Below are 27,531 nucleotides of genomic sequence, written 5' to 3' on the forward strand. Positions count from 1 at the left end.
TTCACATGACAATCCACAGCATGGACAATGGAGCAGCTCTTCCACAACATACACAATTCTCTTTGAAGGAGAAGGGCTTCTCAGATCACCTAACAATTTATGTGAAGGCCTATGGAATTTGCCCTGCTTCAACTGTTTCCTCTTGAGCCTTTCTGGGCAAGGTTTTAATTTGCCCCTGGATAAGACAATGAAGAGGAGAGAGAAATGATACTGAAGGAAGGCCATAACTTCACTGAAGCCAAAGGAAAGACCTGCAACTGTTTGCTAAGCTGGTTAACCCATTGTCGGCGTAGATTTCTATTGTTTTGCAGTGGTGAAGGTCTGTCTCCCCATCTGTCACCTGTCCTTTTAGGACCAATCCACCCTTTCTCTGTGCTTGCATATTCCCTGATCCAGGAACTCTCTCGCCATACTTCCTTGAGGAAATGGGCCAGGCATTCTTTGAGGCATTTTCATACCTCAAGGACTGCCCAATCCCTTGACCACCATCAAAGCCCTATGGCAGAGACTGTGTGAACTGGGCTTTCCTCAAAGAGCTCTGTCCTTCTTCCCCTAAGCCCAATGACTCTGAGGGCTAGGTCCAGGGAAATCACATCACCCAATGATCCCTTAAGGTGTCTGCCAGTTCCCTCATCCTATAAGGCCAGGCCTCTACCCACACTGACCTTCCTGCTGTGCCTAATTAAACCCACAACATCTCTTTAACTCACATGCACAATCTGAAGCTGTGTAGAGTGGGTGGACAAAAAATAAAAATAAAACCAGCCACTGAATCTTGCACCAATTTGTGCTAGAGTAAAATATTATAACTTGGCCCATTCATGGTGACCAGTCAAGCCCGCATTACACCATGAAAAGAAGTTATCAAACTGCCAAAAGGAGGAGGAGGAGGAGGAGGAGGAGGATGCTGGGTTTCAAAATCTTCCATTGAATGGGACAATAATAAGTGTGCATTAAGATGTGTGCCTTGAGGCACAATCCCACCCTCGTCTCCCCATACCCTGCCCTTCAGCCCACAATGGCAGCAAAATTCCACCCAATTTGGGGTGGCAATGGAACATAAGTGCATGTTGATACATGGGATCTGTGGCAGTTATTGTTGTACTGGTACCTGGTGCACACACAAGTAGATATAAAAACATACCTGTTTGCCACACTAAAATTCCAGGTTTTCCAATGTACAGCATTTGGAATTCCACTTGAATGTTTTAGTAGTTAAATAAGTTATGTTTTACTAGTTTTTCCTTCTTTTTAAATGCTTCATGTAACACACCAAGGAGGGGCAGCATGGGTTCAGATTCCAAACTTATCACAATGTTGTGGGGTCAGCCCCCACAAAGTTGAAAACCACTGGACTAGACCTTCACAAATGCCTTCATATACAAATACGATGAATATTTATATACCACTTTTCAACCAAAGTTCCCAAAGCGATTTACATACAGAAAGTATTAAATGGCTCCCTGTCCCCAAAGGGCTCACAGTCTAACACAGAAACATAAGACACCAGCAACAGCCACTAGAGAGATGCTGTGCTGGGGTTGGATATGGCCAGTTGCTCTCCCCTGCTAAATAAAGAGAATCACCACTTTAAAAAGGAGCCTCTTTGCTCAATTAGCAGGGATAGACTGCCTCATATGAGGAGACAGTCTCCTCCATTCAGAACTTTAAAGGGTTAAAACTAGGGGTGTGCATGGACCATTTTTCGCGGTTTGGTCCAAATTCAGACAGTGGGTCTGCAAACAGGTTCAGGTAAACCACCCGGTGGACCAGTCAGCTCAACCAAACCAGCTCGAACTGGTTCAACAGTTCGACAGGCTATGTCAGACGTGTTCTACTTTGGCCTCCCAGCTGTTTTTCGACTACCGTAATCCAAACTCACAGAGGCCAAAAGCCAGGGATTATAGGAGTTGTAGGCCAACACCTGTAGGAGGGCTGAAGTTGAGCAGGCCTGGGCTATGTAAAGGGGATAGGGGAACCCTTTACAAACAGGGCTTGACAAGCCGGGTGGGCAGGGACAGTGAGACACACCTGTAGAAGTAAACAATAAGGTGTTTGCCGGCTGCAGCACTTCCCCACAGCAGTGGTGCAGCTCCAGCAGCACTCACCTGGCCTCTGCGCATGTGTGGAGACCGTTTGTGTGGTTACGCCATTTGCGTGGTCACACAAATGGCCTCTGAGCATGTGCGGAGACTGCATGAGTGCTGCCAGAGCCATGCCGCCACCATGCAGGCTGCTGGGGGCGAGGAGCACTAATGCCAGTAAGCACCTTAACCTTTACTTCTACAGGTGCCTTTCACCGCCCTCCCCCCTCCAGCTCGTCAAGCCCTCTTTGTAAAGGATTCCCCTATCTCCTTTACAAGCAAAAGGGAATCCTCAACGGATTCCACTTTACATAGCGGAACAAATCATTGAACTGGTTCAAAGTGAACCGTGTTCAATCCGGTTCGATTGCGGACTGGGCCCCTTCCCAAAGACCAGTCTGGTTCATGATCGAGCTGCTCGAACTGGCCCTGTTTGCAACTGACCGGTTCACATCAGACCGTTCGTGCACACCCTTAGTTAAAACCAGCCCTAGAATTGGTTTTAGATGTGCACAAGCAAAGTCTGCTTGTGTCTGCTTAGTGGACAGTGTAACTGGCACATAACCAACTGGAGGTGGACAGCTGCATTCTGCACCAGTAGAAGCTTCTGAGCAGTCTTTAAGAGCAGCCCCACATAGAGTGCATTGCAAAAACCAAGCCTGGAACTTAAGGAAAGATGACAGATCAACCTGTCTAAGAAAGGAAAGAGTCTGGATCAATCACAGGTGGAGAAAACTACTCCCGAGAACAACTCCAGTCTGCTTCTCTAAGAGAAAAGCTGGTCAGAAGTACTCCCAGGCTCTTCATCTGGACTTCATCAATCACAGGCAGGTTGCAAACAAGAGAAACCTGCAGTCATCTCTCTGGGATGCAACTCTAAATACCTTGATGGATTCCTTGTCAACTAATACTTATTTTCACAGAATTCTGTTCCGTCAACCAAGTCCGACCTTACAGGCAGGATTCACAAAATGGAGGACTGCTGCCTGTCTTATAAGAGAGTGTGGCTTGGATCTTTGATCCTAAGAGGATACAAAGGAAAGCCAGATGGGAAAAATGTATCTTCTAAGAAATCCAGTCAGGGAGAGATAATTTTCAAAATAAGCAGGAGAAACATTTGCAATCTGAAACTCCAAAGTGAATCTGGAGTAATATGTTCAATTTCTGATTTGTGGTAATATGAAGAACAAATGTCTTTAAGATCCAATATGAGTAAGCAGGGAAACAGAACCACCCAAGTGCCAGGGATGAGAAGATACACTTTGAGAGGATGTACTTTTATGTCAAGACTGGGCAAACCTGGCCCTCCAGATCTTGCTGAGCCACAACTGTTTGTGGCTGAAAACTTACAAAATCCAATAAATGTACAGGATAACACAATAAACTGACAATTTACTGGTGGTACTATTAGGTAAATCAAAAACAGGAGCTTAGGCAAAAAAGATGATTGCTAGGGAAACCCTGGTGACTAAGTTTGAACCAAGTTTCTCCTCTTACCTCAAGCATGGGTCTAGCGCTGTCATGGATTGAAAGAATGTGTGTAATGTTATTCCTTTTCAATTGTTCTGTGTCACGAGCATCTGTAGTGGAAAGAGAACAGAAAGAAAAACCATTCATATAGCCATTTATCTCTAATAGTCACAACATGTAATGTAACTATGATACATGTTCATCTCCTATCAACAATGCGGCCACTTATTAGAGGTGGAGAGGAGGAATACCTTCTTGAATCTCAGATGCGAAACAGAAGGATAGTGCACTGACAAAAGTCAACAATAATTATTTGGGGTGTGTGTGTGTGTGTCTGTGTGTGTGTGTGTGTGTGTTTTAAGTCAATGGAATCAGGCATGAGAGAATGCTGTTTGCCACCAAAACAAGGCAGAGCTCAGGTGCCTTTAAAATCTGCATGTAGGCAGAAATTCAACAGGTAAAGATCTCACCATTCACTGCATCTGCTTGCCAGAAGAAACATCTGAATACATGAGAACCTCAGAGCTTTTGAATATATAAAGCCAGGGGAAAGTTGTTTTGTTCAAGGGAAAATCCCTGGCTTCTCCCATTATAAACCACTAATAGAAAATAAGTCTATTAAATTCTTCTCTGTAACTATGCAGTTAATCAGTGTCTCTTAATCATTCTTCTGTTAAAAGTACTTAAAAAAAACATTTTCAAGCAGCCAAAAGTTTAATGTATAAGCAAACTGATGGGGGGAAATTAAGACCAATTATGACCTAAAACGCTTCATTTAGCACAAATTACAGAAGTCAGAGCAAAAACAAAGAGATGTACTGATACTAAGCAAGTTGGAAAGTTTAGAATATTCTCATCCACCAGCAAGTTCTCTTTTGCTTAATTCCTTTTTTTAAAATTGAAAATTAATGTTAAACCTTGCTATTCATCAAAGTTTTTTGGGGGGAGGGGGGAAAATCATACTGAAGTATGTTCTCCTTTGCTGTTTCAATGTGTTACTACTTTCATTTCAGAATGTTTTACTAAAAGGAATCAACACTGATTTAATAAACTATGCAAAAAAGCACAGTATGGTCTCTATACATCTGTAAAATCTTGAGGTTCCACAGCATCAGAAGGTCAGGACAGGAGCTACCTATAAAGCCCTAAACAGCTTAGGCCCTGGGTATTTAAGAGAACGTCTTCTTCAGCATAAGCCCCACCACCTGTTAAGATCATCTGGAGAGGTTCGTCTGTGGTTGCCGCCAACTCGTCTGGCAGCTACTCGGAAACAGGCCTTCTCTGTTGCTGCCCCTGGACTTTGGAATGCACTCCCTGTTGAAATAAGAGCCTTCCCATCTCTGGCAACTTTTTAAAAGGTACTGAAGACACATTTATTCACCCAGGCTTTTAATAAGATTTATAGTTTTAATATTTTTAATAATGAAGTTTAATTTTTTTTAATGTTTTAAATGATTTTAATTGTAAACCACCCAGAGATGCAGGTTTTGGGCAGTATAGAAATATTTTAAATAAAATATAGTTAGATAGATAGATAGATAGATAGATAGATAGATAGATCATTGTGCTTCTATTTTTTTTTTTTTTTTTTAAGCAAGCTGCTGGGCAGGACATGATCCAGACTGGAACCACCGGGAGTGTTGGGGAGAAGGAGGGATTAACCCTTTTGTGCCAGAGACCTTGTTAAAATCACCCCCTTGCAGCTGGTGATTTCCCCTAGGAGATGATGTCAGGACCCACCCAGACCCAGAGAAGAACTTCTGAGGAGGAGCCCACCCCAACTGAGAACCCCAGGCCTGGAAAAAGCCCCCGAGATCCATCACACCCTGAACAGCTAGAGCTTGTCATCTCTCCTCGAGCTGGGCCCTCAGAGGAGCCCTGGGAACCCAGCAAGGCTCCTGTCCTATCCCTAGAACCCCCTCCATCATCCCCAGGACCCCACAAGCAGAGGTGGTGCTCTGCCAGGGCTGAGCTGCAGACCCAGAGGTGAACTGCCCACTTGACTGCTCAGGACCTTTCTGCCACTGGATCTACTTGGGAAGAAGGGGAAGCCAGCTGAGGTGCCTGCTTTGGAGTAGAGCCTGAATCTGAGGTGCCTGAAATCCAGGAAAAAGTGGGGTTCCTGGCTACTATATAACCCCTCCATTTGGAGCCAGCCTTTGCTAGGTCAACTGCTCCTTAGCCGAGTGCTGCCTTGCTGGATTTGGGCAGGCAAGCTGCCATTGGTGCCTACATAGATATAATCAAGATCCTGCTGTGGGTGCTTTAATCTTCAGAGGAGAGATGGGGGGGGGGGTTTGCTACCAGGACAGGGCCTTTTCTGTTGTGGTGCCACAGTTAGGAACATAGGAAGCTGCCATACACTGAGTCAGACCATTGGTCTGTCTAGTTAAGTATTGTCTTCACAGACCGGCAGCGGCTTCTCCAAGGTTGCAGGCAGGAATCTCTCTCAGCCCTATCTTGGAGAAGCCAGGGAAGGAACTTGAAACCTTCTGCTCTTCTCAGAGCGGCTCCATCCCCTGAGGGGAATATCTTACAGTGCTCACAATCCTAGTCTCCCATTCATATGCAACCAGGGTAGACCCTGCTTAGCTAAGGGGGGGAAAGTCATGCTTGCTACCACAAGACCAGCTCTCCTCTCAGTTGTGGAACATCCTCTGCATGTACAGTCACCTAATTTAAAATCTTTTCAGCACCAGGCAAAAAGGTGATTTTTTTTTTCTCCCAGGGCTTAAAGGGGGCATGCCTGGGTATTATTGAGGCTTTAGATTAGTTACTATATGCTGCTCTTCACTGGAATGCTATTTTCTTAATTTTTGTATTACTGACATGCTGCTTTTCAACAAAAAAGTGTCTAAAGCAGTTTATATAGTAAAAGAAACAAGAAAAGGTTTCCCTGAGCAAAGGGGCTCAACATGAGGAAGACAACAGCAACAGAAGACAACAAGAGTAACAAGGGGGAATGCTAGGGATGTGCGAACCGGTTCGAAGTTGAACCGGTTCAAATTCGAACCAGGGTGGTTCGGGGGTTCGAATTCGAACTGAACCAGCCATCAGGTTCAAGCTGCAGGTTCGAATTCGAACCGAACCAGGGGGTGGTTCGATTTGAAAAGTTCAGTAAAGTTCAATACTTTACTAAAAATACTTTAACAATTCACCAATAATCAGAATAGTGTCCAATTGCCTTGGGGTTTTGTGGATGGTAGGCACCTCTGTCTGTCTACCACCCACCCCGCTTTTGTGCCCCTAGGTGCTCCACAATAGGGGATATGGACTGGTTCGGGTCCCATTATACTCTATGAGAAAAATAATTAAAAATATTTCAAATATTCATTAAAAATCATAGGGGTGTCTTATTGCTTCGGGGTTTGCATGGTTGTTGGCACCCATGGGTGCTCCACAATAAGGAATAATGGGCTGGTTGGAGTCCCATTATATCCTATGAGAAAAAAACAAAAATAATTTCCAAAAATTCAAAAAAAATCGTACGAGTGTCTGACTGCTTTGGGGTTTGGGTGACAGGTACCCCTGGGTGCCAGCTACCATCCTACCAATTTTTGGCTGTCCGAACCGGTTCGAATTCGAACCGAACCAGGGGGTGGCTCGAACAAAACCAAAACCGAACCACCCCCTCCTGGTTCGAACCCTGTTTGAATTCAAACCGAACCGGGCAAACCGGTTTTGTGCACATCCCTAGGGAATGCTGCATTTGGTTGAAGAGAGACAATTGCTCTCCCCCTGCTTAACAGAAGTGCCGTCACTTTGAAAGGTGCCTCTTTGCCCAGTTAAGCAGGGATATGTAAGCTGCCTTGGAGGCCTGGGGAGAGGCACAAAACTTTTAGTGAAACATACACATTCTTCTAAAGCACTCTGGACAATATGAAGGCTTCAGGCAGTCTTCCCAAACATTTTGTGCAATTGCTTGCAGGATCCATCTTGGGCCCAATAAGTGTCATTACAGCGTCCCCACTGATGTATGGCTGGGATGATATACTGTAATGGCTCCATCTGGAACCAGCAAATGGCCAGTGGTTCATGGCTGCTGAGGCTCGCAATGGCTTACAGCATCATTTTTCAAGAGTCTAACCATTTGCAGCAGATAGCCTCGCCCAATAAGCAATGCAAGATTCAGCCTGGTTGGCTCTCTTGCAAGTGCATCTGGACGTCCTCATACATAGTGCTGGATGGCAACACCACATGAAACCATTCATAGTACATTTATGGGGAGGCCAATAGCCAGAGAAAGCTAGTCTCACACTCACGAGTCAGTTTCTTTGCAAATAGGAGGACTCTAGAAATAATTAAGTTTAAAGTTTGGTATGTTTGAGAAGTCTGTTGCACTTTAAGTCCACAACAATAAATCTTGTTTTAACAAGTTGCTTTACCTGGTTTTAACAAATCGAGTTACTATACAGAAACACACATCAACTGCAAACCTTATTTTAAATCTATATAATTATTTCTCCAAAGTGGTCCGTTCCGGATGCGTGGCAACCTCTTGTGAGAGCACGTGAGAGTTCCGTAGCGGCAGGGAGTTTGGTGGCTGAGGAGGTGGGCGGGCGGGCGGACGGCAGGATGAGCTGGTGGCACTCTGGTCAGAGGACCTGGCCCGGCTGCTGGTTGGCCAGAGGAGGCGGTGGCGGGCCAGCCTGGCCCTGGCCCCAACCGCCAGGATGAGGGGGAGGCGGCAGTGGGCCAGCCTGGCCTGGTGCCAGGAGGAGGCGGCGAGATGGCCTGGACCTGGCCCATCCAGCCCAGCTGCCAGGGTGAGGAGGCGGCAGTGGGCCCTGGCCTTGCCTCTGGGAGGAGGCGGCGGGAAGCGGCGGCGGGACAGCCTGGCCCTGGCCCCAACCACCAGGATGAGGGGGAGGCGGCAGCGGGACAGCCTGGCCTGGTGCTGGGAGGCGGCGGCGAGATGGCCTGGACCTGGCCCACCGGGCCCAGCTGCCAGAGTGAGGAGGAGGCAGCGGGCCCGGGGCCTTGCCACTGGGAGGAGGCGGCGGGAGGCAGAGGAAGCCAGAACCTGGTGGGGGTGGGGGAGAAATGGGCGACAGAGGGGAGCATGCCCACATGGGGGGCAGGCGATGGCTGGGCCAAACTACAGGCATAGATGCTCTGTGCCCGGGCACACTAGTTGCTATATAATTCCCCAACAGCTTTCATGTCAAGCTAATCCAGCAGCCCTTTGAAGGAGGATTAAAATACCTTCGTGACTATCACCGCATTGCTTTATCACCTCCACAGTAGCAGCTGACAGCACTTCATAGACCAACGTATGCAGAAGCCCAGCAGCTACAGCAGAGGCAGGAAGGCAAGCAAGCGGCGGGATTTAATATGAGCTGAAGTGCTGACTCACTTCTGTAATCTCAGCTAACTTCTTTTTGTTGACTCAGTTACAGAGGGAGAAATTAAAAGAACCAAATCAGGAAGCCAATACCAGGTCTCGGTTTCATCATGCTGGTGTATCGTCAGACTTTTGCCATGAAGTGCTGCCCGGCATCACAATGAAGATCTGTTCAGAGTTACATTCTACAATCTGCAAACTAGTTTATGTTTATCTAGCAATGCTGATCTCTTACAAACACTTCACTTTCACCACACACACACCTCTTATCTCCATGTGAATCCAGAAGAGACACTACTTCCAATTTCATGCCCAGTATTTATTCAACATTTCATTATGTACTCATATAGATATGAAGCCTTTCTAATGAGTTTTTAAAAACCATAAGCCACAGAACCTTTAGTCAAAAAACAATAAAAACAGAATGAAGAAGCCAAGGTGATTGAATGACTAAACCATTCGATTACCTCTGGGGGCTTCCCCAGGTGTCATCCTTCCCCCTCCCCCCCCTTTTTTTGAAGTGCTGCTTCTATTGAAATAGAAATGCAGCCCTTTCCAGTGTGGTTTGAATTAATGCTACTACCTCACCTGGTCTGAGATGTACTTGGCAATGACCTATTCCTCTCTTCACTACCAGGAGCTTTTTCAGACTGCAGGCTTTACTTTGGGTTTACCGTGAGGCTTGACTGTGAGTTCGGGGCATAACAGATACTCCAATGAAAAGAGAGGGTTTTGTTTTTACCTCAGACATAAATTGAGCTAGATTCCAATATAGAGAGGAAAACCCGAATCGTGTGTGAAGTGCTCTCTGAAACAGGGGCGCTCTTCCCCCGGAATTTCTGCGTGGAAGTCCAGGGCCTCCACACTCCCTGGGAGCCCCCATTCCTCCATAGACTGTCCTGGGTGGTGTGGTGGCTGTGCTGCTGTGCTGGGTGGCCAAGCATGACGGTGATGAGGGTGGTATCTGAGTGCTGCAGCCAACTGTGGCCTGCCCAATCTCCCACTGTACGCAGCCAGGATTGGCAGTGCAAAATGTGGTATCTGCAGGTCAGTGAGTTGGGCATATTCTTTGCCTTAAGCATATTGTGGTGTGAAAATACTAAGAGTGACATGGTGTGTGTGTGTGGTGGTGGTGGTGGTGGGGGAATGGTGCTTATCTCATGGCAGCAGGGGGCCCCCCAAAAGGTTTTTAGGTCCAGGCTCCAAAATTACCTAGGTGCACCTCTGCTCTGAAATATCTCACGGAATTAGAGGCAAATCTGACCAATATGTGAACGCACACCCACCCTCCCAAAGTAAAGTCATGGTGAAGCCCTAGCCAACGCTCCACAAGTGCCACAAGTGCCTGTTTGACAGTGCCATCCCTGTGGTGGGAGTTCTTGGAATGGCAACAAGTCCTGCTATGATTTCAAGGCAAATGGAGAGCAAATTGGCAAAATTGTCAATTTTCTAATTTTTGCTGCAAAATGGTGTTTTATTGTTAGTACTTATAAGGACATAAGAACAGCCCTGCTGGATCAGGCCCAAGGCCTATCTAGTCCAGCATCCTGTTTCACAGAGTGGCCCACCAGATGCCTCTGGGAAGACCATAGCCAAGAGGTGAGGGCATGTCCTCTCTCCTGCTGCTGCTCCCCTGCAACTGATATTGAGAGGCATCTTGCCTCTGAAGCTGGAGGTGGCCCACAGCCACCAGACTAGTAGCCACTGATAGACCTGTCCTCCATGAATTTGTCTAAACCTCTTTTAAAGCCATCCAAGCTCGTGGCCATCTCCATATCCCATGGAAAGGAATTCCATAGATGCACTGTGTGAAAAAGTACTTCCTCTTGTCGGTTCTAAATTTCCCAACTTTCAGTTTCATGGGATGACCCCTGGTTCTAGTGTTATGAGAGAGGGAGAAAAAGTTCTCTGTCCACTCTTTCCACTCCATGCATAATTTTATACACCTCTATCATGTCTCCCCTTAGTCACCTCTTTTCCAAACTAAAAAGCCCCATATGTTGTAACTTAGTCACATAAGGAAGGTGCTCCAAGTCCCTGATCATCTTGGTTGCCCTCTTCTGCACTTTTCCCAGTTCCTTGGACCCACTCCACACACAAATCTCACTTTGTCTTGCAAATGCTAACTTATCTCCAGTTATTTCCATGTTTTTAAAATGCTGGTTTTAAGCTCCTTTTTCTGAAAACCCTAGAACAAATAGGGAGAGGCACTGATGTAGAATCATTAGCATGATAAGTAGGATACCCACTTTAGAAATGCAGATGTAGCTCAAAACAGAGAGCAGAGGGGAGGAGCTGCTTCCCTCAATGCCATGAGTGTGATTCCAAGAGACTTCACTCAATGTTTACCCTGCAACATGAAGCCTTGTGCGAATAACTCCCAGGTAAATATATAAGAGTCACAACTTTGGGCATAAGATGCCTCTTTAGTGGGGCTGCAGAGGTATATGATGGAAAGCTTGTCAATTTCATCTTAGTCTTACTCCAAGGCTCCTGTGGGCACACTGCTTGATGGAATAAAGGAGAAATTAGGAACATAGGAAGCTGCCATATGCTGAGTCAGACCATTGGTCTATCTAGGTCAGTGTTGTCTTCACAGACTGGCAGCGGCTTCTCCAAGGTTGCAGGCAGGAATCTCTCTCGGCCCTATCTTGGGGAAGCCAGGGAGGGAACTTGAAACCTTCTGCTCTTCCCAGAGTGGCTTCATCCCCTGAGGGGAATATCTTGCAGTGCTCACACATCAAGTCTCCCATTCATATGCAACCAGGGCAGACCCTGCTTAGCTAAGGGGGGGAAGTCATGCTTGCTACCACAAGACCAGCTCTCCTCTCCTAATTGGCAAGGCTCTCTTGCCTTCTCCTCTACGGTTTGAAGGCAAAAGCCAATTATTGTCAAATTTCACCTTTTCTTTCCTTTGTTTGGCTTCACAGAGTAAGAGCAACAATATTGTGGGAGCTTTTCCAGAAAAAAAACAGGTAAAGTAAAGAGCAGGGGGCGGTAAGGATTCCTGTTGAGGGAAGAATGACTTTTCCCTCCCTGGAACAGCAGAAGCAACAATGGTGTCCATCACTGTTTGTAGAGTAAGGAGTGTTGGAGTTCCAGTTCATCACCTTTTGCACCAACTATCCTAATGACCAGTAGGGGCATTGGGAGTAGAAATAGTGAATACAGGTCTCCCTAGCTGTTCTGCCTGTCTCTACTCTATGACCCCTGATATGTCTCTACACTACAGGTATTTCCTGTGCTGAGTCAGAATTCCTTCCTTTCCTCTTAGAGAGCAGATGGAAACATTTAATTTATTTACTTACTTAATTATCTATCACATTTTTATACCGCCCCAAATACAAGTTCTCTTATACCTCTCAAAACGCAACATCTCTCTCTCCCCCTACCTTTTCATTACGTAGTTCTATAGATTAGGATTAGGTCTTTCCTATTCAAAGTGTACTTCACCAATAAATCTATTTAGCATTTTATTCTACAAGAATCTCCATGTGTCTTCTCTAAATAGCTACAACAACTAAACTCTGCATTCTACTCTGGAGTGGATAGCTTCTTTAGTGCTCTGCTAATGAATCGGGAGGTAAAAATTATAACCACCAAGGGGCAGTTACTGAAATTTCATGAGCAGAACTAGCAAGCACTCTAGAGGAGAAAGGAGGCATGGGGTGACGTTTCATCAGCATAGCTGTTCCTTCCAAAGACAGCAATCCATTGTGTGGACACTACATACTGTGAATTAGCACTGAAGACAGGTTAGTGCTTATGAAAAGACACTTGTTTTTCTGTCTTCTGGGAACATCTATATACATGTAATAGTGAAATGTGATTCTCCCCTCATTGGGGGGGATAAATGGATTTCTCAAACAATATTCAAAACTTTCACTGGCAAAGCACACCTAACTGAAGTCTAGTGGCATGGTTCTAGTGACTTGCTCAATAAGACACATGATTTGTTTTACTTTATTTTTAAAATTAATCACCTTTTAATATACATGCACCAGATGCTGCACAAAAATATGTGCAATAGGGTTGCCAACCAATCAGGGGTGTTTGTGTGAAATTGGCCTGACAGGGCTGGGTTTGAGGTTTCTTTTTTCTAGTCTTGAGATCAGTTACCAGAACCATATGACTAAAGCTAGAATGTGTATGTGTAAAAACAAGCAGCAACATTAGGGATGGGGCCATAGCTCAGTGGCAGAGCATCTGCTTTGCATGCAGAAGGTCCCAGGTTCACTCCCTGGCATCTCCAGGTAGAACTGGGAAATCCAGATGAAATAATGATCTAGTATAAGGCTACTTCCTACATTCCCCTTAGTGGATGTGCTTGAGCTGAGTAGCCCATGCACTATGCCATCGGTTATTAAGCTTGCCATTTCACACAGTGCTATGTGTGCACCACAGCATGTGCATTATTCCCTCATCTCTATGTAGCTGCCCACACAGGCTCTGTTAAGTTGAGAAAAGCATGATACCTGAAGGCCAGAAGGAAATAAATGGCCCAATGATCAAGCAATGGGGATTGCCATCACAGCCTCTGCCCTGCACAGAGCCTTAATACTGCTCCACACTGAAAGATTGGCAGCCCTGTGTTTAAGTCCTACAAGTCAAGTGTACCTAGTTTTACCTTATTCAGATGAAGGTGTACATAATCTCAAGTCACCATTATTAAACAGCCGATTCCCTAGACCAAGTTACTCATGAACAGTTCCACTGAAATGAACGGGACAAGTTGGTCGTGACTAACTTCTCCCATTAATTTCAATGGAATGGTTCATGAGTAACTTAGTATGGATATCAGCCAATGTTCTGCAGCACATGACTACATGTTCTGCACAGTGGAAAGAAGAGGCTGGACACCCCACTTGGCAGCCTAGTGGGTGTTAGGTATTAGTGATTCATGCCTCCCTCACACAAGCAATTGTTGCCCACATTTCCTCAGAAAGGCTTATTAGAGACCCTGGAGAGCTATAACTATTCTAAGCTAGAAGTTTACAAGCAACAAATAGTCCTACGCTATAGCTGCTACTGAAACTAATCTTACCTTTAAAATTCCCCAGGAACAAGCCAGGAAGAATCTGCAAGGAAAAAAAAAAGAATATCAAATGTAGATCTCTTTGTGGTAACACAATCTGACGCAGTTCAATTTGCTTACAGGATGCAACATAACACTGTTCAAATCTATCAAGTCTGAAAGCTCAGCAAGTTTTCCCTTGTAGAGTTTCCCATCTATAAACACTTCATTGCAAGACATTTTACTTTTTTAGTTCCAATGTCCCATGGCTGAACAGTAGCGAAAAAAGTATTGTAGAATGAGCAACTTTCATAAAAGATTAATATCAGTTGGGCTGGGGGTGGTGATAGTTCCATTTGAACCAAAACTCAGAAAAACTAAGCCCTAATCTGTCTTGAATTTAACACTTCTCTAGAGTTGTCACAAGGATAGTTTGTCCCATTTCGTTTCAGTGCTTAAGACCAAAAGCCCACACAGAGTTAAAATAGCCGCAAAAAAGAAGAAATGGCCACTATAAACTCAGTTTGGAATATGTGCCCTTGAGTATATGCCAATCACTTTCCCATCATCACCAACAACAACAACTACAATCTATCCCTTGCACATTGGAATTAGGGTAAAACAGCTCCTGGAAATCCAAAGGCCAAATCCAAACTCTGATGAATGCCAGTTGACTCATCGTTTGTCAACTCAGAGGCAAGAGAGATGCAGACAGAATGATGACTGTGTAAAAGGGACTTGTTGTCAATCAATTTCAGGGGATGTGGGAGTGGCTGCCCCACCACCCTAAAGCCATGCTCAAAGTGACCCTCCTGTCAACCTAATTACTGGCCAGCCAGGAGACTAGGCAACCGATCTTTCATGAGAGAGAGTACCATCCTATGCATACTCTAACCTCTTTTAGAAATTCAGGACAGAGGGGGGAAACCCCTTCAGAATACCTTTTCTAGAGAAGGTACCATCTGTGCTAGATGGGGGGAAAGAGGGGGAAGGCCAGGTTTAATGATATGCCTTTAAAATATGAACAGCTTTAAAAGGGCATAGAAGAGAGAAAACAATGGCTCAAGGCTGAAAAGGGGGAGGCAACTTTTCTGTTATCAAGCGGGGGGGAATAAAAGTATGCCTCATGTCAACTTCATTTTGTATAAAGTACCCTGAGGTGAGAGAATGCTTCCTAATTGCTTTCCCATTTGGTGGATTCAGAAGAACCAACCATGCTGCACCTCCTTTGTCCCCCACCAGCTCATTAGGATAAGCCACCCCTGCACAGCGGAGGGGAGGACCACAGTATTGAGGTGCCTGAAGTGAGGCACCAAATGCTGCCTTGTTCCACAACCTTGGTAGGGGCCAGTACTCTTTCAGAACTGACCCTTGCAAGCTCTGAAAGTGGAGCTGGGGGGCAGGTAGGGGGGAAGGAAGATTGCCAGTAGCCTCCTCTTCTCTCCTTGTGCTTCTTCAGATCAGTTCTGAAGAGCAGGGGGGCACCTTACCATATAATCTGCCACCTTACCCCAGTAATTTGACACCTAAGACAGCCACTTCACCTCCTGAAAGGGCTGCCCAATCGAACAGCCCCAAATGGCTGCAACTTCATAGCAACTGCTGCATATGGGGTAGGTAGGTAAGTACAACAGAGATTTTATGGGCTAATGGCACTGAGTTTATATAACCTTCTGCACTACAGTACAGTTCAGACAGCTGCCCCCAAGCTTATGTTTAGCTCATGTGTAAAGCCATCTTCTTTCAGAAGCCAGGCTGCACTAGTACCCAAGTTCCTAAAAGGAGGATAAGTGGCCAATTGTCTTCATAAATGTCAACAACACATGCAAATTACAGGTGGCCCTCATCAACCACAGTCCCGGCACCTGCAGTTTCACATATCTGTGGTTGGGTCATCTGGACCCAGTATCTTTATTTGCGGGGTGAAAATAGGGTTATCAGTGGTTCTCGAGTGGCCAGAAATGGCTTCTATGTCACTTCCTGCCACCATTTTGTAGTGCTGAGCCATTTTGTGGCTCTTTTCTGCCAAAAAAACCAAAAACAAAACCTAAACATCCCACCCTCAAAAAGGAACAAAAATTGGAGGATTTGAAAGTTTTGGGGGTGCTGCTGGAGAGCAAGGTACTGTGCTTATTTCTGCACCCCCTACTTTTTCTTGTGATTTTCAGCACACTTCTGTGTGCTTAGGACCTTACCTCCCCCCCACCCCCAGTCCTCACAGGGTTAAGGTTTCTTTATTCACAGGAACAGAACCCCTGCAACAAGTGCCACCTACAATGTTTTCCTAAAACAAAAAGAAGTAAGGTCTACATGGTGCAGATCTGATGGCCAAGTTTGCAGAAGAGATTTTTTTTTTTTTAAACATAATTTAGAGAACTTGGATGCTCAAGCAACATTGCAACATGTCTCCACTGGTGGAGGCTCACAGAAACAGTTCATATACTGGAGCTCTTTCTGTGGCATCTCCAATCCAGCATGGCGAGCTGGTGAGCCACTGTGTTGAACAGTAGCCTCATAGCCATGTTCAAGGCAGCCCCCAACAACCCATGTGGCTGTTTGATCACTTCACCCATCAGCACCTCTGTTTAGGTTCTGCCTTTGTTCAGCACTCAGCAATGATAAAACAGAGGTGCTGATGGGTGAAGTGAACAAACAATCAAAGGCTGTAAACCATGTGAATCAAGTCTGACAGAGCACCAAAAGACCCACCAATGTGAACAGAAATAATTTGCTCCAAGATTTCTCCTGTCTCCCATGATCTTTAGCAGTTTGGCTGCCTTGACAATGAGACAGAAGGGGACAGGAAATGTTTCAGGAATGTACACTTGCTGCTATAAGGGGCATGACATTTGCAAGGAATACATGCCTTTTAATTTTTAAATAGACCAGCAACAAGCGGAAAATGTGTGTGAAGGCAGGGGTTGTCTCATGTCACATTAAACAATGTGATCTTGACAACCACGGCAGTCAATGTGTGATAACTGGCACAGTTTTTCACACAGGGCTTTTGGTGCGCATCTCCTCTAAAATGGAAGGTGTGTATTCACACTCGGCCAGATTTACCCTGAAGTCCTTGTGAGCTTTGGGGGAGCACTTCACACACGATTTGGGTTTTTCACTGCAAGTTAGAGTGTAACCCAGAGTTTTAAGAACCTTTTTGTGTCAGTTTTTTGGGGAAACTTGAAACTCACAGTAAACTCATGGTACAGCCTGCTGTGTCAAAAACATCCTGGTAGTGTTTTTTGGCTCTCTCTGAGGACAGATACAGAGGAGGAGGTTGTGTAATGACTAGTCCTTGTTTTTCTGTTCAAACACAGGGACCATCCACAAAGCATGTTGCATGATTTAAGGCTTTTTTAAAACCTTCCCTCTCCCTCCTTGTCACCTTTTGCCCCATTTAAATGAATTCTAAATCCCTCCTTTTATCACAACTTCTTATCGCTACCTTCTTTTCTTGGTATATGGACCCCTACCCAACTTCCTTGGCACATGCCTCCACAAAAGCATCACACTTTCTTGAAAGAGGCTGGAGTGAAGATGCCCCCACCCGGTGAAGAATTAGAATGCCTTTGCCAAATGCAGTTGCCATTTTACAGCAGCGGTGAGTAACAAGTAATCACCTAGAGATGTCTGTCCAAGCTTGCAGCTTTAGCAGCAATTCTAAGAAACAGTTAGAAAAAGTAATTATAAAAAGCACTTTCGTGGTCCTTGTTTACTTATATGTTATTTTTACAAAGGGACTTGTATCTGTCTTTCTGGCACAAAAGCCTCATAAGGCAGCTTACAAAAATGGCAACACTACAATTCAAAAAGTGTTGCTCACTGAATTCTAGAGCCCCACAAACGAAGCCATGGACTGTGTTGGTCATCAATGGCAGGAGGCCAGATTGCCCGCCCACCCCTCATTTTGATAGCACCAGTTCCACAGAACAAAAAATATCCCTTATTTCCACACATACTACTCCCATAGAAAACAGATGCCCTGGGCTAGTAAGCATGATTTGTCCCCTTTGTTAAGTAGGGCCCACCCTGATTGCAAATGAATGGGAGACTACATGCATGAGCACTGTAAGATATTCCCCTTAGGGGATGGGACTACTCTGGGAAAAGCATCTGCATGCTTGCATGCAGAAGGTTCCTAGTTCCCTCCCTGGCATCTCCAAAATAGGGCTGAGAGAGACACCTGACTGCAACCTTGGAAAAGCCACTGCCAATCTGCGTAGACAATACTGAGCTAGATGAACCAATGGTCTGACTTGGTATATGGCAGCTTCCTATGGTCCTTCGGATGCTAAAATTCCAAAGTGACCTTCATTTCCAAAATATTTGCATGGCAACCCAACCTAGTCAATTGGGTGGCTAATGACTTTGGAAAACATGGAAACTGGCAACCAAGGAGATGTATTTCTCCAAAGTACAGTGATGGCCCAAAACAGTCCTTTTAACTAGAACAGGGGCCAGCAAGATGTGGTTCTCCAGATGTTGCTGAACTACAACTCCCATCACCCACAGTCACAATTTATTACAGCTGGGAATGACAGGAGTTGTGGTTCAACAATATATGGAGAGCCACACATTCCCTACCCATGAATCATAGTGTGATTGAAGATTGTTATGGTTAGTGTCTTCAACCACTCCCATAAGATTTAAACATAAAATATTATTAATTATTATTATCATCATCATCATCATCAACAACTTTATTTGTTCTCCACCCCATAACATATTGTTCACTGGGCAGCTTACAATACACATTAAAGCATTAGATAAAAACACATTAAATCATAACAGAAAAAAGGGGGGAGATACAAAATACAAGACAAGACAATATTTTTTTAAAAAAATTAAATCAGAGCAAAATTTAGAATTTAAAAGGCCTGAGTAAACAAAAAGATCTTTACTTGGCATCTAAAAGAACAAAGTGATGAAGCCAGACGAATCTCTCTAGGGAGGCTATTCCATAAATGGGGTGCAACCACCAAAAAGACCCTCTCCCTAGTAGCTACCTGCCTCACCCCATTTGGGAGGGGCAACTGGAAGAGGGCCTCCGAAGATCTTAAGGTCCGAGTTGGGACATATGGGGCAAGGCGCTCTCTCAGGTAACCTAGTCCCAAGCTATTTGGTGCTTTAAAAGTTAGAACCAGCACCTTGAATTGGGCCTGGAAATGGACTGGGAGACAGTGCAGCTGATGAAGCACTGGTGTAAAATGTCCAGTCCCTGTTAATAACCTTGCAGCCCAATTTTGTACCAACTGCAGTTTCTGGACCATTTTCAAAGGCAACCCCTTGTACAACACATTGCAGACCTGTGTACAACAAAAAGACTACCCATAATACTTATAAAATGTGCATCTATGAAGCCCGTGAAATGTGTGCACTTATGCAACTAGATCACACCCTCCTGGCACTTTATTTAGGGTGTATGCACCATTATTTATCACTCCAAACAGATTTCTCAGCACCATAAGGATGTGCAAAACTACGACTGACCTGATACCACCTACTCTCTGGCCATAGGTATATACTTCAGCATTCTTTGAAAGGCCTTTGCTACATTCCCCTTTGCTCCATACAACCCTGCCTACAGCTGCAGGACACTTACTCAATCCCAGTTTTCAGAATGCAAGGCAATGAGTAACTCCTAGCTCTAAGAAAATGTGCACTTGCTTTTGGATTTCTCCTCTATGGCAGCAGCTCAGAAATGGGGAATGAAGAAATGGGGAATACAACAAACCCAGGTTGCAGTCAATCCCTTTCAGCCTGTCTGAAACACATTTATCTGTGTTTTAGTTGATTTTATTACCAGTCTCCTGCCTGATTTCCTTCTCACTGTCTTTCTCTTCGCTATTTTGTGTCATTCATTAGACCAGTGATCTTTATTGTAAGGCCTGGGGACCAGTGGCAGCCCCCATCAACTCTAAGTGCGGCTACTTAACTGTTCATTGGGTCTGTGTGAAGCTTTGGCCACAGCTGAATACTCTGCATAGTCCCCTTGGGGCCACGCAGAGAGAGACTACCCTTCTCACCATGCAGTGCTGAGCTTTGTACAGCACTTGGGAGCTTCTTTAAGGGAAGTAGAAAAGCCCCTGTACCATCCTGGAAGACACTGGTAGCCCTTCCCAGCACTTCACCCACAGAGCTCTTAAGGGAGGGCTTCATCACTTAATGACCCTCCCAGCCCTGAGAAAGGTGCAGTGCTGTGAGGAGGTCCGCACAGTGGGAAATGGCTCTCACACTGAAGGGTTTTTTTTGCCAAAATGGCCCAGCTTGGAACATAGTCTAGATCTCTGCATTAGTTTGTAAGTTTGGGGGCAAGGCCATGCTTTATTTTTATTTTTCAGTGACTACCTGTTAAAAATATTGAATAAATATTGTTATGAGTAACTGCATAGTGCATTCTGGAATACTGACAAATAGCCTTGTGCGAATATATAAGCATGTGTCCGATTTCAAAACCACAGCCATATACTTCAATAAGCAAGTGCCACTATACCCTACAAGATGATTTGACAGTATTTTGCCATAGGCAAAGTGGGTCTTAACTTTTATGTTAAACAGCTAGTATATTCCATTTTAAAACATCGCAGCTTGATTTTAAGTCAATTGTGCTATGTAAAAAAAAAAACAGCTCTTTAAATCTACCCACATATAGCTTATCTTATTAGTTCTATTGCAGATTATTCAGTGTACACATTACAGATCACTGATTGCAAACCAACATCTCAATCTTACATACATAACCATTCATTTTTTATGTAAAACAGAAAGATAAAGTACTATTGGTCATAATAATGGGTGTTTAAAACTGTGTGTAAGATGTGAAGGGAGCAACAGAAAAGACCAGAAGCAAGCAGGTACATACTGTAAAAATATGCTGACATAAGATTTTAAGACCATATTTGTTTCTCCATATTATAGTACTTACTGAATAAGTTATCCACTGATAACCAAAAAGCTCTACAAAGGTGGATCTCTCTATAGGTTAGATAAAGAGGGATTGGGAATTGTTTTACTTAGATCGTGCCATCAGAGAGTTACACAGGTAACAGGCAGGTCCTTGGTTCCCAAGGAGACTGCAAAAATAGACAACCAGGAAATAACAGAGGGAGGGATGAACAGATAAGGGGGTGGGAAGAATGTAGGCAAATGCTTTTAATCCTACTTAATAAGGGTTCCAACAGTGGGCCATGCTACAGTGTGCAGTACTACCAATTGGCAAGACCTAGGGCAAGAGTGAACAGCCAGATGATCCAATTGTGGCAACAGCAGCTGTTCACTGTCTCTGGGGGTTGTCCTTGTCAGAAGCATTAAGGGAAGCAAGTAAGCCTTTCTGGCTTAAGAACAAAGGGAAGGTTTGTTTTCTTAATTGAAACAATCCACCACCGGGGGGATTTCTTTTGTCTGCACCATATATAGCTATAGCAGAATGGAACACTCAATTGACCAATTAAGGTCATTTATACCAACAGGCCAGATCACCTCCAAGGGAACTTGCTTTACTGTTAGCCTCCAACCATCTTAGGACATCCGTATCTCATTATAGCACCAAGCACAACATCCCTGCAAGTTACTGGCAAAAAATGTGGCTCAAAGCAGCTCACAAGCCCACTCACTCAGCTGCTACTTCCTCTACTAATCACACACTTATGACCCTGCCTGTGATTTATTGTGGCAAATTTCAGCCATGCAAAGCAAAGGGAGATCTCAAAGCACAATGTGGGTGGACCTGACATGACCATGCCCACCTACCCATTAGCCCACCCAGCCAATGTCTTGCAGTGAAGTCATCACACCAGCCTTAGGCAGCAGTCAGTATCAAACAGCTCTTTTTTGTATTTTATGCTACTCTGTCTATGAAGGCCTTTGGGCATCAAAGAATAACAGTTCATAAGTGGCTTCATTTTTTAATGGCTACCCAATAGACAAGTATCACGAATACGACGAGTATTTATATACCGCTTTTCAACCCAAATTCCCAAAATGGTTTACATACTATACATACATACATACATTAATTGGCTGCCTGTCCCCAAAGGGCTCACAGTCTAAGAAACATTAGAAAGACATCAACAGCCGCCACTGGAGCTACTGTGCTGGGATAGAGCCAGTTTCTCTCCCCCTGCTAAATAAAGAGAATCACCACTTTAAAAAGGCACCTCTTTGTTCAATTAGCAGGAGCAAATCTATTTCAAAAGAAATAGATTTACACTTGCATGCTTGAGCAGGAAGTACAGATCAACACACATTCTCCTAAATGTTTTCTTTCCATAGTTTTATTCTTTAGGTTTCTAGGTTTTTCGTTGTCTAGTGGGTTTGGTTGGGTGAGAAGAAAGGGAGAAGGGAGGGCAAGACAAAAGGGGCAAAGAGTAGTCAACAAGGGATAAATGCTTTGATGGCATGCACCTTCTACTCATGCACCATGACTGTGTTGGTCAGATCGGTTGTTTGGGAGAACTGTACAAGAAAGAACAACATTTGAGAGCTTAGAACCAATTACTCTTCTTCAGAACCTCCCTTGCCCCCAGCCGTCAAAAAGAGTTACACTGCAAGTACATCTGGACACTGGCCAGGCATCTGATTAGTTATGAAGCAAGCAAGCACGCACCTATGCATTCTGTAGGGGGAGACTCTGTCCTCTTCTAGAAAATCCTACCAATGAGCTCATTCCATTCCATTTCTGTTAATGGGCTATCACCAATTATAGAATGGTGTGTATTAGGGATGTGCATGGAATAGGAATTGTGTTCCATTCAGAGCTCAGAATGGAACACAAGTTCCCAGAACATTCCATACAAATATTGATTTATATAATAAGTCAACCAAGAAGCACAGAAATCACAAGACAATTGGAAGCCAGTGCCAAAACCAGCCAGGAAGGGAACAATGGGCCTCCCAAATGGCATCTGGGACACTCAAAACGTTCTGACTCAGAATGGGGTCGTTCTGTGCCAAGTTCAAACCAGGCCCTTCATTTGAAGGGTAGGGCGTGTGCACGGAATTGGTTTGGCTGTTTCAGTTTGAATCCAAACTGGATTCGTCCTGGCTCCGTGTCTGCTCAAATTCGGGGGATATACTTGTGAAGGGGAATCCTTGCTGGATTCCCCTTTACAAGTAAAGGGGCTGTGGGGCAGTCCCGAGGCGGTGGTGGAGCAAGGGGCGAGGGAGCTGCTTACCCCAGCCACTTGCTGCCACTCGCTCTCCCGGCCTTGCCACGCTCACACTATTCCCTCCTTTACCAAGCTGCTGGCTCAGCAATGGCTCAGTTCTGGCCTACTCACATGAACTGAGGCCATTTCTGTGACCTCCACATATGTGAAGGCCATTTACATCACCACGCAATTTGTGCAGAGGTCAGAACCGACCCGCCAGTGGCTCAGTAATGGGGGGAGAGAGTGCACAACAAGTGTGGCAAGCATAGCAAGGCGAGCAGCAGCCAAGGAAATCAACTCCCCCCCCGCCCACCTCACTGCCTCGGGAATGCCCCTGTTCATCCTGAACTGGGCCCAGTTCAGTTTGATCATGGACTGAACTGCCCCTGGTTCAGTCTGCAATCAAACCTTCAAATCGGGACAAATCGTTCGTGCACACCCCTATTGAAGGGTGTTCTGTTTTGAGCTCGAAACAGCCCGTTTTGAATCTGAAAATTTCAGGCTCAAAATGTGTTGCACATCCCTAGTGTGTATGGCTTCCTTTTTGCTAGAACCCCACCATTGGCATTGGCCACTTCTCCTCCTCCAAAACTTTATAAGCAATAGGAGGAACACAAAATAGATAAGTAGAGTACATCTGTGGTGCAGATCAAGAGTAATTCCGTATTTCCTGGTATAAGTATATCCAAGGCTTATAAAAGGAGAGCCATAAACCTGAGCATGTTTGCAAGGGAACTTAATTGTAATGAACGAGAATGTATCTGCTGCAAATAGTAGCTTGGAGGAGCCATTTTCAGTAGCAAAATGATACGGGGGGAGGGGGAGGGATACGGGGTGGGGAGGAATCCTTCCCTGTGATCTCACTTCAGATCACCTTCCCTGGATACTTTGAGTTAGAGAAGCGAGGCTGCCAGTCTTAAGCACACTTAAACATAAGATGTACTCTTTGCAATTTATGATGCACAAAAGATCCCATTTCTAAGCAACACCACAGGTAGCTTGCCAGAGAAGCAGGACTGTAGGAAGCAATGCAACAGAAGTAGGTTTGTAGAAGGGTACTTTATTAAGGTCAAACTGGAGATTTTAAAAACTGAATTAAAATAACAAAATTGGAGGAATTCTTGGAGGCCATCTAGTTCAACTCCCTGCTCAATGTAGGAAAGCCAGAGGTACAGCAGCACCCCCAAAAGACTGCCGTCCAGCTTCTGCATGAAGACCATCAACAAGGGAGAGCCCACCAGGTATCTGGTTCCATTGCCAAACTGCTTAAAATGTTTCCCCCAATCCTCAGCTGGAATCTACTGTCCTATAACTTAAGCCCATCAAAGCCAGTCCTGACATCTGCCCTCTGGACGAGCAGAGAACAAGTCTTTGCTGTCCTCTACATGACAGCCATTCAGGTATTTGAGGAGTGGTTCACGAGCCTTCTCAGTCTTCTCATGTCCAGGTTGGACATTCCCAGGTGCTTCAACCTTTCCTCATAGGGCTTGTTCTCCAGACCCGATCATCTGTTGCTCTCCTCTGAATCCACTCCAAACCTTTTAAAAGTGTGGCGTGGTCAGATTGGTCATCCTGGCTCATGAAAATTGCAACACAGCATAAGGCTGGCATTACGGCACATGCATGATGATCATCAAGCATGATGTATGTGTGAGAAAGCCATCACAACTAAACCTCCACCACAGGCTTCATACCTGTGGGTGGGAAAGTACAATACTTGTCAATACTTTTCTACTGCAAGTCCTCAGGTGAAGAAGTACTGGGCCAACCCATAGGGCAGGCAAAATAAATGAAATGAGCACAATAAGCAGCAGTGGGGGGAAAATTAAGACTAGGTCTCCTTTTCTTGCAGTAAACTTCACTAGAATAGACAACAGAGCGGAGGGAACAACAGGGGCTCTCCGTAGCTACACGTCAGCTGAGGATAACCACTTCATGCATGCACCCCAGGAAGTGAGCTGTCATTCACGAAAGCATGTGCTAAAATAAATTCGTTAGTCTTTCAAGATGCCACAAGGTTATTCGCTATGTATTCGAGCTATTCAAAGAGCTCGCCCCGCTGCTCAATAGCCAGTTGCCATTTCTTCGACTATCTGAAGCCTTTCCGTCTTGATATGCAAATGAGAAAGACGCCTATACCCAAAGAAAGGAAACTAATTTTAAAAAAACACCTATATGCTGTTGATTTTCAATTGTGCGCCCAACACAGATCTAGAGACGAGCTTGAGGCACCTACCAGGAACTGATACCCGGCCGGCCCGCCCCCGCCGCCTTCTCTTTGCCTGGAGCAAGGATTTCGTGTGAACCAAGGCACCAACATGCTAAACGCGGCATTTCAAACGCTATGGCAACAATCCCATGCAGACTTGCTAGGCAGCAAGTCCCACTCCAATAGAACTCAGTACGATTTACTTCCGAGTAAACATACATAGGATTGGGTTCCGCGTGCGTTTGGTAGTCCTTACCGACAGAAAAGTACACGCATCCTTCCATGCCTACTAAACCATCCTTGTTGTTCTCCAACCAACGTATGCATTTGTCATTTAGCATCCAGAAAGTTCTTGTAAAGCAAGTGTTACTTAATAAAACCTCTTCGACTGATCAAAACAAGGATCGAGGGGGGCGGAAATCATTACTCTTCTGGGGATCACTCTTAAAAGCTTGCACGCACGAGCACAAATACAGAGAATAGAATAAGCAGCGTTTACCTTGTTCATCCCATTCCCCATGGCGCTAAGCGACCTGAAACTTTAGCACGAGAAACTGAAAGCAGTCTAAGGAGAGGAAGCTGCGAATTAAAAAAAAAAAATGCTAGGGGAAAGGGTGGAGAGAAATATTTACTCCCGTATGAGTGCGCAGTTCAGTACGTAGGCTGTTATACTGTTAATTACTCTATTCTATGCAAGTGTTATAAGATTTTTTTTTTCCCCCAAGATCGGGTGGGACTTTCCTCCTAGGGGTCTTATGATCAGAGGTTTTTCCGCTTGGCCGCCCTAGACTTCACGGGATAGAAGCCCAGATGAACTAGTTACAAGCTTGCATTGCCAGGAATTCCGTCTCTCTCATTCCGTCCCTCCTGCCTTTACCACTCCCACGTGTGATAATACAAGCACTGTGAAAGCTTCCCGAGATAAAGCCACTGGCACTTCTGGAACTTGTAGTTCTCTTTCGCCGCTCACCAGTCTCCAGTACGGCTCTACAACTATCTCTCCCAGAGTGCACAACGCCAAATAGTTCCTCCGCCTTCTTGGTCACGTAGTCCGAGTTTGAGAGCCCGCCCACTTTAATTCCTGGAAGGATGAGTAAGAGACGTCTGCTTGCTACTGTGTTACGACTTGTGGTGGGGGTGTAGGCGGCATTTGGTTTCTGAGCAAGAGCAGCCAGATTACGCGGCATCATTTTTGCAGACGAATATTTCTATTTATTGTCACTTATGCAAAACATGTTTTGTAAAAAAAAAAAAAAAGGTTCAAGTCTTTGCTGGTGGGCCTTTTCCAGTAAAGTGCTGCTTCACGTGTTTAGATGCCCTAGTTTTAAAATATCTAAACATATTTTAGATATAAATGTGAAGCGGTGTAGGCGGCAGAGGCAGACAATTTTGGTAGGTTTTGGGGGATTTTGTTCCCTTGATTGTTGAAGGCGGTATTGTTGGCTGTGGTACACACACTGATCCCGCTGTTCTCTCTGGTAATAGGAATCTGCAGGGTTGTTTTTTTTTAAAAAAAATAGTATTTTTGAAACTTGTTTGACCCAAAAACAATAGCAGAACAAACCATAGGCCATGATGCCTCTATCAAACATAGCCTTAAAAAACCTAATTCTGTCTTCAACCTGAGACTAATGGTTTTCTGACAACAATCCTGGTTTTAATACACCCAAAATTATACAATCTTTTGATTACAAAAATGAGTTTGAAAAGTATTACTGCACAACAATGTTTTCAAAACTATATATCAAATACAAAATTAATGTACATCATTTTAAAGCCTATCTTGTACATACCTATGTTTTCAGTCATCTACTATTGCTAGTAACAGAACAAATTCAAGCTCAGTTGTATTCCTGTGGGCCATAATAGAAATGCAAAATACAGTACAAAAAATAACAAACCATATGTTTAAACATTATTTCAGAGGACAAGAAGCAACTCAAATCATTAGTTTTCATTACAGTAGTCATAATGGTAAAACACAGCACTCTCTCACAATGTTTTGTTACCAAACTAGCTTGACATATTTCTGTCCTATATTTCACAGGCTGATAGAATGGTGTTTGAAGTAAACAAGGGCCAACAGGTGTAGAGGTGCAAAAACATATTTTGGAATTTATTGAATCTTGCTTTTTGCCTCTGCCCCAGCCTCTGCTTACGAATGAAACTAAACTATGCCTGCCTTTGTGCACAGGTTGACCTACAACTGATATTATTTATAGTTTGCTGTTGGACAGACTGTATATGTTACATACAGAGAA

The 27,531-nt window shown here is 44.6% G+C and overlaps 1 protein-coding gene across 1 annotated transcript in view; it reads right to left on the bottom strand.

Moving 5' to 3' along the window:
* Positions 1 to 26,172, bottom strand: part of DUSP22 (dual specificity phosphatase 22) — a 70,348-nt gene extending 44,176 nt beyond the window's left edge. The window contains 3 exon segments of the mRNA XM_053246725.1: positions 3,582 to 3,664; positions 13,943 to 13,976; positions 25,770 to 26,172. Of these exon segments, the coding sequence (XP_053102700.1) occupies positions 3,582 to 3,664; positions 13,943 to 13,976; positions 25,770 to 25,790 (138 nt within the window). The 5' untranslated portion in view covers positions 25,791 to 26,172.
* Between the last annotated feature and the right edge of the window lie 1,359 nt (positions 26,173 to 27,531).

This window comes from Hemicordylus capensis, chromosome 4 (assembly GCF_027244095.1).
Source record: "Hemicordylus capensis ecotype Gifberg chromosome 4, rHemCap1.1.pri, whole genome shotgun sequence".
Taxonomy (NCBI): Eukaryota; Metazoa; Chordata; class Lepidosauria; order Squamata; family Cordylidae; genus Hemicordylus; species Hemicordylus capensis.